The 12,072-nt window shown below is 44.1% G+C and overlaps 1 protein-coding gene across 3 annotated transcripts in view; it reads right to left on the bottom strand.

The window, feature by feature from the left end:
- Positions 1 to 12,072, bottom strand: part of RAD4 (DNA repair protein Rad4 family) — a 103,545-nt gene that overhangs the window by 87,155 nt on the left and 4,318 nt on the right. For all 3 annotated transcript variants that reach the window (XR_015187091.1, XR_015187092.1, XM_086505426.1), the window contains exons 2-5: positions 10,474 to 10,539; positions 10,015 to 10,121; positions 9,398 to 9,862; positions 9,220 to 9,312 (exon numbers count right to left, since the gene is read on the bottom strand). Coding sequence is in view for 1 of the 3 variants with exons in the window: in XM_086505426.1 (XP_086361552.1) it covers positions 9,220 to 9,312; positions 9,398 to 9,862; positions 10,015 to 10,121; positions 10,474 to 10,539 (731 nt within the window). In the remaining 2 variants the exon portion in view is untranslated. The remainder of the gene's footprint in view (positions 1 to 9,219; positions 9,313 to 9,397; positions 9,863 to 10,014; positions 10,122 to 10,473; positions 10,540 to 12,072) is intronic.

Here is a 12,072-nt window from a genome sequence, read left to right as displayed (position 1 = left end):
AGGCGAGAGACGATCCAAATGGCCAGCGCGAATGCTGGGTGAGAGAGGAGTGCACAGTGATGGCCCACGCTGCATCGCACGTAACATTGGTTGGTTGTTTGTTTTTGTTTTTGTTTTTATTGTGAAGGGGTGCCTTGAAACTTCCACACTTTGGGTTGAATTGGTCCGCCCAGATTTAAAGTGGCCGGCCAATTTAATAATGGCTTAAAAATTTGACCACTAGCGTAAAAAAACTTAAATCGTTGGTTGCGTAATCGTAAGGCTGCAACCCTCATCTGTAAGAGGTGAGCGCATGATGCTATGCCAAGCAAGAGGTGAGCGCAAGAGGTGCAACCCTTCGGAGAGATGCATGCCAGGATTGGCACCTATTCATGAAGAGGTGTTGTTCTCCTGTGAAGTGTCCAAAGATTCGAAAGGGGTGACAGCCGATGAAGAGGTGCTACCCTTTGACGCGAAGAGACACCACTCGATGAAGAGGCATACGTCGAGAATTTCAGCAGGTATGCCGCATACACACATCTCCTTCTCTTTAGTTATTTATGTATTTAGAAGAGAGGGTTTTGGATTACCTCATACTTGTCTGTGTGTATTCCATCTTTCTGCTCCTTCCATGCAACTCCGGGAAGAGTAGAGTGTAGTAGCTCCTTCCATGCAACTCCGGGAAGAGTAGAGTGTAGTAGCAAGGGTGAGAGGCTCACAACCTTTGGGTCCTGAGAAAAAATTTTGCCTCCACCCCTCTACATCCCAACTTGAAAAGGCATCTGACGTGTGCCATTCAAAAGAGAGAAGACAATAGATCTACACGGATCTTCTTGAAGCGGGCTACACCCCTGCAAAAGCCTCCCAAGCAGCATATGGCACAAACATTCCCATTAGGAACAAGGAAAGAAGAAGAAAAGAAACAAGAAACAACGGATGAGAGATTTCAAGCTCGAGTTTCCCTTACTAGAATACATGAATCGGATCTCTCGCTGCCAAGAGTACATGAATGGAGGTTGGCTCTATCAATACCTCAAGGGAGATCACTTGAAAGGCCATGTCAACCTTCACCAGCAGGTGTCTTGCTGAGCGTGGGCCACCAATCCCTTTGGTTGGACCTCTGCAAAAGTCCACAACAAGAGGCATAGTGGCGGAAAATGAAGATGATGTGCGAGCGGCACACCAACCCCTTGACAGAGTTCAAACCCGAACCCTCACTCTAGCAGAAGAAAATAGTATGCTCCACACAAGAGAAGTAAATTTAACCAGAGAGCGTGACACCTTGCAAAGAGAGTTATGCACAAAGTTCAAGCTACTGAGAAGGAACAAGAAAGTCAACGAAAGTGCTGCAAGAAGTCGAGGCAAAGAGAGACAACCACACTCTATAGATAGGTGAGATCTCTAAAGAGATAGAAACTCTCCTGATACCACTATAAGGATTCTAGTTGCTAATCCTTCATTAATTACTTAAACTCATGATTAAGACTTAAGAAACTTGAATTGTACTCAAAAACAAGACTCAGAAGACTCTGTGTTGATTGATTGAATGTGTGATACAAGAGCTCCTTGTATAGGAGACGAAGAAACACAAATGAAAAGACATGTCTCCGGGTGAAGAGACATGACTTTAGACGTAAAGACACATCCTTTCGGCAAAGAGCTGCAACCATTGGGCGAAGAGTCGCACCCGTAGAGCGACAGGGTGTGACCAATCGTCGAAGGAGTGTGGCTTTTGGCGAAGAGGCACGTATCTTGAGCGAAGGGTCGTGACCATCCAAGCATAGGGGTTTTCCTTGGCATGGCACTTTGCGTATCTGCAACTAGGAGTAGGTGTAATAATGTAACATAGTCACAATCGTGACAGTCCTCGTCATCGTCATCATTGTCGTCGACATCGTTTGCAAGTCCATCGCATCTAGACCATTGTACTAGATTTGGGCAATCTATAGCATAGACCTCTCTTCCCATAGAGAGGGGGGTCCTTGGAGGAGGGTTTGAGAACTGTCTGGTGTCATATTCTTCTCTCTCTTTCTCTCAATCTCAGCACTTTCATTCACAGTAGCATTCACTTTGTTTTTAATCATTGCACTCTCTCTCTAAAAGGAACGGAAGGCTCTCCCTTCCGTAAGTAAAAGGAACCCTTGAGCACAATTTGGAGCACTCATCTTGAGCAATAACAACATTCACTTCTGCTGCACCTTACATCCCCCCTCCTGAAAGAATTGTAATCGTCCTCAATTACGCCTCCAAATTTCAACACAGCCAAAGGACATAAATTTTCTTCTGTAGACGCTCACTCTATGTATTGATGCATCGGACTCCACAAATCCAGCACTTCTACAAAGACATCAATCGTTGATCAATCACATTTCTGTCGAGGGTCTCAGATACAGATCATGATCATTGTAACCTATTTAGCAATCACATCCAGACCGTGCTGAACTTTTTATGGATGTCTTGATCTACTAAATCTTGTTACTATCAGATTCATATCCTTTCTTTTCAAATTTCAAGCAGACCATGCCCGTGACCATCTCCAAAAGACAATACATTCATTGAGCATGCAATTCACAAATCACACTTAGTTCACACTGAACATTGTGTTTCTAGCCATCTCATTTATTCCATAAATCTTAATGCACCTAGATTCTTGTGTAGCTATCTCGTCCTTCCCAAACTCTTGATGCACTCACAACAGTATCCAATTATCTCATCCAGATAGAAATCTTGATGTACTAGAATCACATTCAGTTCTCATTCACTTAGCTATCACATTCGGTTCTCGTTCAATAAAATCACACTTTGTTCTCATTCATTTGATGCACTAGAATCACATTCGGTTCTCATTCACTTAGCCATCACATCCAGATCTCGTTGATCTCTAATAAATGTCTAGATGCACTAAGTTCAAATCATTCATCAAACAAAATGCTGCATATATTTCATCTCTCTACATGTCTCTAGCAATACACACATCAAAGAGCACATGTCTTCAATTCAATCAAAGAAATTTCCAATTCAATGTACATATTTTTATAAGGTCATTCCCCAAAATACTGTCAGCCTGTCCAAAATCGGAAAAAGAAATTAGTGCTTTTATTCAATCTAGGCAATCTGTGACAAAGGAGTGGAGTGGCTCCCCTCTTGTGCAGTCCGCACCGCACCAGATTCAAACTGTTGATTCATCGATAACTTTTGGCATGAACACTGCTAATAATCCAAAAGCTTCAAGGTACAGCTCAAAACTGAAGAGAATTTGTGATGTTCTCCTCCCCCATCCACTTTGCATCGAGAGCCAAAAAGTGCCCTTGACCAAATTATCCAGTGGACCTAGCTTACCTTTCTGTTCTTTCTTGTGCCCTATGACCTGTTGCTAGCTCCACGACCTCCCCTGTATGGCACCTCAATTTGAATTGTTCGAATTCTCTGATGACCCATCAACTGATTCCCTTGCTTCTTTGGAAGCCTCAGATGCACTGTCAGTTGATTCCCTTCCTTCTTCGGAATTCTCTGATTTTGGGATGTTTTTCTACCTACTTCATCTTTTAAAAAGATCAGTTTTAAGCAGCAAATCGAGCGATTTTGCTGTGGACTTCCCGAAGAGATTCAAGCATACTGCTTGTTACAAAAATCTGAGTCCATACAACAGTTGATGGGACATGCTAAGCAAGGGTTTGCTATGCATTCAGGTAACTTGACTTATCCAACAGATCAACCTTTGACAAGTGATGATAGAAGAAGAGGAAAGAAAGATGAATGTCCCCGATTAACAGAGGAACAGAAAGACGAATACCTCAAGACGAGAAGGTGCTTTGACTAACGGAGCAAGAAGGCATACATCTGCACGGTGCCCCAAAAAGGCACAAGAATGAAAACGACTGACAGACTGAAATAGAACTGGGAGAGGAGATACTCACTCCAGAACAGATACTCGATAGAAAATTGAAAAAGATACTGATGTGTTGACAATATTTCTGCTTTATGACTTTATGAATGAACAATTTTATTTTCTTTTGAAATCAGAATTTTCAAAGATGACTCTAAAATTATGTGAAAATTAATGTGTTTTGTGTTAGATTTACACCACTCTGCTGCTTCACAGGTCTAGGGCATACATGTACAGCTAGCACAGATACTCGAAGAAAATTGAAAAAGATACTGATGTGTTGACAATATTTCTGCTTTATGACTTCATGAATGAACAATTTTATTTTATTTTGAAATCGGAATTTTCAAAGATGACTCTAAAATTATGTGAAAATTAATGTGTTTTGTGTTAGATTTACACCACTCTGCTGCTTCGCAGGTCTAGGGCATACATGTACGGCTAGTGTGCCTCCGGGCTGGTCACCCTTTGCATATGCATTTTCTCTGCACTGTCCGACCGCCCACTTCTGGGCTGCCGGCTGCCCACCTTGTCCGAGCGCCCTCATATATATTCATTTATTCCTTGTTGGATCATGGGAGATTTTTCCAGGCATTGCCCTACCTCCCCTTGGGCACCTGTTTATGGGGCCAAGGGTACCCACTTCCATCATTTGATTGTGTATTGGGTCTTCTACTCATGGTAGTCATGGGGGGCTGATCGCACCCTCTTCACCATATCTTGCGTTTGTGGTCTACTGTCTCTCTCTCTCTCCCCTCTCTCACGCTTCCACACACACCTCTCACATGGTATCAAAGCTCAGGCATCACATGGTATCAGCAGCTTCACGCTCTTCATGTCCAAGGCGCATCTCCGCATCAGGTTTCTTTCCCAAGATCAGATCTGCCAACATTTTTTACATCAGCCAGGCAAGCGACAGGATGCTGAGTTTTCATCGTGGAGGACCCCTCTCCACCTGCGTTTTTTGCAGATCCACATGGTGATCACCTTCTGGCTGCAAGCACTAGCCTTCTCAGGCTGTTTCCTTGCCGGAACACCCCTCCCTCTACCTGCGTTTTCAGCCAGCAGATCTGCGTTTTTAGCTGATTCACCAGCGTTTTTGCAAGAGGGGGAGCGCTAGCCACACCCATCTAGATCTTGCCTCCTACCCGGCTTAGCATCCGATGCCTTGCCAGCGAGATTCCTCTTCATTTCCCTCAGATTTCAGCCATATAAACCTGCTGTTTTCTCTGTTTTCAACCCACCTGGGGTTGTGACTTCGATTCCCCACCCTCTGCAACGCTCCGGATCCTACCGGGAGCGTACGAGCACTCTGAAATTCGCTGGACAGCAGCGTTTTTGCATTTTTGGGTAGACAGCAACCACATGGCTTGTATTTTTCACAAAGGATGAAGTTACCTCCTGCCAAGACACCATCCGCATGCGGTCTCTTGGTGACTATTGCAGTACACGGGATCTTCGACATCGGCTATGCACTCATCAAAGGAGTTCACATGAGATATGACCATGCTCATGGCACCACCACCATCTTGGGTGGACAAACACTTACCACTTGACCTCAACACGTCAGATCAGTTGCTTACACAGGAGCATCTACATGGACTTTGGGAGAGGATCTTGAATCTCTTCTTGGACACGTTCATTGCTTGGATCTACAGACTGGAGTGGGACTTCAGTGCTTTTGGACTCTCTTGGAGAGTTTACCCACGAGATGCGGGAGATCAAGCATCCTGCAACTACATCCGAAGTCACCCGGAGCTTGGCTTGGATGGTCTGCAGTTGCTCTTCTACACTCCTGATCATTTGGATTGCTACCTTCAGAGTTGCTTACACTCACCCTCGATAACCTTACAGCAGACTTATCCCCCGACTTGGGCAGCAGTAGGCCACTCCCAGCTCATTCACATTGAGAGCCACACCGACAGGCGGTTTGGTGGCATTGTTGGCACGGATTTTGTTTTGGTTGACACGGGAGGATTGGAGGCAGGAGATACAGGCAAGACGGCGCAGACAGATTGGTCTGGCCTTCACAACGCAGACTGCTTAGTCTGGCTTCCCTACTTCTACAGCATGATTACGGTGCAGACAGCTTGGTCTAACCACACCTCTTCTCAGAGGCCTTTCAAGCGCAGATTGTCTTGGCTTTCCCCTCATCTAGGATTACCTCGCCTATTGACAGGACACCATCCGGTGGTGGTCCGTGCGGTCTCCCAGTGACTACTACAGCATATGGTAGCTTCTACAGTGCATACTATTTAGCTTGGCTTTCCTTGTTTCGAAGGACGTTAACGGCGCAGATTGCTACATCAGGCCTTCCTGCAGTTTCACAACTTAGCCACCTAGTCGCACTGGGTTACAGGTTCATGCATTGACAGGCTTCTGGTCATTCTCATGACGGTTCCTGGGCTTTCCCATTTTCTCCAGACGGTTAGACTACAGACACCACAGATCCTATTGGGTAGGACACTTGCAAGTCTATTGGCACTTCTTCTACAACAGGAGTTGTTTTCACACTCAATTCAGGACCTTCACGCAGTATCTTCACCTTGTATCGGTGGAGTACAATAGATTGCTACACTGCTCGTGACGGCACTTTACCATGGAGATTTCTTGGCCGTTGTGACACCAGACTGCTGCTACACTCGCAGAGTTCGCTGGAGTCTTGTCTTTCAGTGGACATTGCAGTAGACATCTTCGTCATTTGCCTCACATCTTCGGCTTCATGTGGTTTGTTCAACATCAGGTGTTAAGAGGGGGTGTTAGATTTACACCACTATGCTGCTTCATAGGTCTAGGGCATACATGTATGACTAGTCTGCCTCCGAGCTGGCCATCCTTTGCATATGCATTTTCTCTGCACTCTCACCTTGTCCGAGCGCCCTCATATATATTTCATTTATTCCTTGTTGGTCATGGGGGATTTTTCCAGGCATTGCCCTATCTCCCCTTGGGCACCTATTTATGGGGGCAAGGTGGTACCCACTTATACCATCTGATTGTGTATTGGGTCTTCTGTTCATGGTAGTCATGGGGGGCTGATCGCCCCCTCTTCACCATATCTTGCGTTTGTGGTCTACTCTCTCTCTCTCTCTCTCTCTCTCTCTCTCTCTCTCTCTCTCTCTCACACACACACTCTTCTCCGCACGCGCACTCACATTTTGGAAGATCCTGTTACTTGTGAACAGATAACAGGTGAAATCGAGAATGAGATCATGACGAATTTGCATATGAATGCAATTGGAAGCAATCACAGCTCCAAAATGAACCCGATCACGGTTTGAGATAAGAAACGTGAATTTTGAATGATGATGCTGACTGACGATGAATGATATGACTGGATACTATAGTGAGCGCGTCAAGAGTTCCCAAGGGATGAGATGGCTACACATTGATAAGATGACTAGACTGAATGATTAAAACACTCTGTTCAGTATGAACTCAGTGTGTAATTGATGAATTGAAATTTGAAATTCTCTGAAATGAATCTAATTTTTGAATACTCACTCACGTGATTGTGTTTGAGTGGAGGATTGAAAGACCAAATGATTGACGAAATGACTGCAGCATTTCGATCTTGAGAAATCTATGGACGTGATCGCAATAAGAATTAGTTAATCCGACATCGGTGAGGTCTTGTGTGGATCTAGATGCGATTGCTAAATACGTTGCCAAGAATCATGGTCCTAGATCTGGATGGATTTTATGTGATATGATTTGAATGTGATGTGAATGTGAAGTGACTATCGTCTTTGTGCAAGTGCTAGATTTGTGTTGTCTAGTGCGTCGGTACTTAAGAGTCAATGTCTATTGAACTGGTTTATGGCTTAGTGTTCGATTTTGCAAGCATAATCGAGGGCGATTACAATTCTTTCAAAGGGGGTACGTCACAAAGTGATGACGTGGCATGACCACCCGAGACAAAGGATGCTGACGTGGACAACAGAAAAAAAAACTTGCAGATTCCGCTGACATGCTGGCGTGGACAATAGTACGGACCTCCGCGTTTTGCGCTGACATGCCACGTGGCAAGCTGTACGAATTTCCGCGATTTTCGTTGGCTGCTTTTTGGGCCAGTAGCTTTTGAGTTGCATCTTTTCATGTAATTGCTTTTGATTTTGAGGCCAAGAGCCTGTAAATACGAACCCTAGACCACTCTTTCCCTCAGTTAGCTGACGAGCTTCTAAGCAGAGAGGGCCCACGGGAATTGTGACTTTGCTCCAGCATGAATATAAAAAAATACCAAAAGGGATGCTAGATTTTGGGGCCAATACCTCTCGGCGCAAAACTACGTCAGGCCGTGTCAACTCTATTCTCTTTAAATGTGATAAAGTTGTGAAGTATTTTAAGTGATTCTCTCGTGTGTCGTATCAGATTAACAACTTGGGGTGCCAAGTCTGTAACAGTTTAGGACAGCCTATGAAGTATTTTGGCACCCTTGTAAGCCTATACGCAGGACGTGCTTGTCCAGGCACTTTAGTGTAGCTGCATACCCTTTGATTGCACAAGAGCACAACCCATGTCTACTAGGTGTAGGCATTGGGGAGTGTTCCCAGTAGTACCAAGCCTAGGTAAAACTGCATATGACGCACCTCTTATTACAACTTATTAATAAGTGACATTTAGCATTATTCTGTGAAGGTCGTGGGGGGCCAAATAGCACAGCTAGACCCAACATGAATTGTGTATATAAGTGACCTGGGGGATCACCTCTTGAGGCAAGAAGAGTACCCTCAAGTACCAGCAGTACCCGCAGCACAAGGCCAACGTTTTCAGCACCTATCCTCAGCGTTTTCAGCCCACAGTTCAGCGTTTCCAGCACCTCAAAACTCAGCGTTTTTCAGCACTGCAACCCATGGCCAGGACAGCAGAAGACCCAGCCAGTGTTTCGATTCCAGAACTGGTGTTTCCAGCCATGGCAGTTTCAGCCCCTTATCGCCATCTAGTTGCAGAATTCAGCCCTCTGAACCACTGGTGTTTTCAGCATCCAACCTATAGCATCGCAGTTTCAAGCATCACCGCAAGTACCCGTCAAGCATCTCAACATCTAGGACCATTGTATCAGCATTTGCGCAATCTAAAGCAAATACCTCTTTAGTGATAGAGAGGGGGGCCCTTGGAGGGGGGTTTGTGTTAGATTTACACTACTGTGCTGCTTCACAAGACAAGTGCCTTAATGGATTTTATGATTGACTTGCCCAGTACCAGTCGCGGCAAACAATGATGGCATTTCGATCAAGGTAAATAGACTGCTTAAAATTCCTCAAACTAAATAAATGACCAATGCTTTGTCAACTATGTCTCCATACAGAAACAAAGAAAACAAAAAACCTGCAATATTTATTATTCAAGATCACCTGCAAAATTGGATCATCACAAGCAGCATCAACAAGCCTCCCCCTTGCAATCATGCAAAGCAAATGTGCTTTATGAACCAGCTCTGCAAACTCCTGCAACAAGATTGTATACTCACAAAGATGGAACAAAAGCAAAAGCGAACCTACTAATCATTTACATTCTTTAATGCAAACAAACCTTATCTTTTGCATTGGCCCTCCTCAAAAGTCTCTTTCCTTCTTTTTTCTCTGAACTAGTTGGCATGCTCTTATCCATTTCAATATTGATTTCGCCATCCCATGCTGTCTCTTCTTTTTGATCGTTGCCAGCAAAATCAGGAGATCCAAGCTCCCACTCACATCCATCCTCCATTGAAGAACACTCAATAAGAGCATCATCACTCTTTAAGCCTGTGTCTTCTGTGTCATTCAGAAGATCTAGGCCAAGGGTTGTGACTTTAGGCAAGTTATGCTCCATTGTTTCACTACTTTCCTGGGACAAAACACTGTGCCTACTAGAGGAGCCATACTTCACATCCGCCAAGGTTGAAGCAGAGGCTCCACACATTGAGAGATTTTCAGTAGGCCTAATATTACACTTCTCATTCCGCTGATAAAACAGGCTTTCTTCTCCTTCGGGAAAAGCATTTTTCCTGCCTCTCTTCTGTTTATACACAAAAAAGAAAACTCTAAACTAAGCGTAATATATTATATAGAGATAACATGAAATAACACGTTCATAATCAAAGCAGTTTCACAAGCTGCAAAACAAACAAGGAAAACTCAATGTCTGATTGTAACTTAAGCATCACTTACAGCAGTATTACGTTTGGCACTACCCTTAGCTCTGGCTGAAGCACCCCTTGCACCAGCACGGCCTAGAAGCTTGTCAACATCTTGTGTAGAAGCCTCTGCCAGGGTTACTGCAGAAAACAAATTTCTAAACAATAAACCACCAGCAGGGAGAAAACAGTTTAAAAAGATGCTGTCGCTATTTGCTAGTACAATCATGACAATATTTGACTGTCATTGGAGAATTGCTTAATATTGCTACAAAAGCCACACCTGATTCTTTCATCCCATGTTACAAGGACAAATCGAAAATCAAACAAAATCTATAAATGAGCTAGACAAAATGACAGTGACAGTGACATGGTTCTACTTTAGGTGTGTTTATCAATTACAAACATGAGAGTAGGAATACAAGCTAGCCATTTTATTCATTATCTTCCGTAAAACATCCATTTTCATAAGTCAAGTTTGAAAAAGACTTACTCTGATCAGATGCAACATTAGAGCTCTGCTGAGGACCATGTAAGTTCTTTAAAAGGCCCTGAAAGTCTGTAATTAACAACAAATGAGGAACAATGAGACATTTTTAAATATTTAGGGCTGCTTGAAAACAAAATTCCATCATGCCTGCTTAACTGAATTATAAAAAAAGGTTCGAGTCTTCCTACAGAAGTTCCTACCATGATTGGACGCGTATGCAGGGTATACAATAATACATGTAAGGTATCACTGATCGCTTCAAGAACTTGGATTTGAAGTCTCATCGAGACTCCCGTGTAAGGTATCAATGATCGCTTCAAGAACTTGGATTTGAAGTCTTATCGAGACTCTTTTAAGTGATCCCTGATGCTTCAACTCCCATTACGCGTTGAGAATGGCCATCAAATGGACGCATAGACACTACCTGAAAATTTCCCATGAGCACAACAAATCTGGCTTTGGATTTCGCACTTTATGCATGCTATCCTTCACTTGATGGCGGGTCCAACAACTTGATCAGCTCTATCGAGACCTGCACTAGACTGCGAAGCAGGAGCTCATTGTTTTGAAGTTCAAATCAAAAGAGGGGCACTTCATCCATTGCTCCTTCCTAGAGTTTGTGGAGTAGTCTCGGACTCGAGCAAGATGAGCTATTAGCAACCTCACTATGTCGCTCCTATAAAGCACACGTGTAAGATGCAGCGGAAGTGAATGTTGAACTTTGCTCAAGATGAGTGCTCCGAACTGTGCTCAAGGTTCCTTTTACTTATGGAAGGGAGAGCCTTCCGTTCTTTAATGAGAGAGTGCAATGGACACAAACAAAGTGAATAGACACTGTGCTTGAAGGTGCTGAGACTGAGAGAGAGAGAGAGAGAGAGAGAGAGAGAGAGAAGAGAATACGACACCGGGAAGTTGTCAAACCCTCCTCCAAGGGCCCCTCTCTCGATGGCGAGAGAGGTCTATGCTATTGATTGCACAACCTGGTACAAGATGCTGATGCAAATCTAGATGGGGCTATGTCGAGGCCAACGGTGGTGCCGACGATGACGAGACTATGGCTGAAAACGCTAGACTGCTGTCATACAAATCGCTAATCTGCTGCTATCCAGAAACGCTGCTCTTGCAAGGTTTCAAGTGCTGAATTTGGAGGTGCAAAAATGTTGTGGTATGGTGCGGGAAAACACTGTCTCCATGGCTGAAAAACTTTGTTTCAAAAACGCTGGCTGAGGCTTTTCAAAAACGCTCGCTGAGGCTGAAATTTGCTGATGCAGAATCGCCTATTGCAGGGCTAAAAAACCCTGGAGTCCTCTTGCTAAAAACGCCAGGTTGAAGGGGTCCTTGTTCTTGCTCGAGACTTGGCCAGTTGAGCAATGCTCATGTTGCCTCCTCTGCCAGAAAGCTAGCTTTGGTTTGCTTATATATTATCTTAGTCAAATTGCCCTACCTAGTTCCCAACAAAAGTCACTTAATAAATAAGTGAAAAATGTAAAAATAGGGAAAATAGGTCTAATGCACTACCGGGAAGTTGTCAAACTCTCCTCCAAGGGCCCCTCTCTCGATGGCGAGAGAGGTCTATGCTATTGATTGCACAACCTAGTACAA

This window comes from Adiantum capillus-veneris, chromosome 29 (assembly GCF_014529385.1).
Source record: "Adiantum capillus-veneris isolate H3 chromosome 29, ASM1452938v2, whole genome shotgun sequence".
In the NCBI taxonomy this organism is placed as follows: Eukaryota; Viridiplantae; Streptophyta; class Polypodiopsida; order Polypodiales; family Pteridaceae; genus Adiantum; species Adiantum capillus-veneris.
Note: the sequence above shows the minus strand (reverse complement) of the source record. Positions and strands in the feature narration are given on the sequence as shown.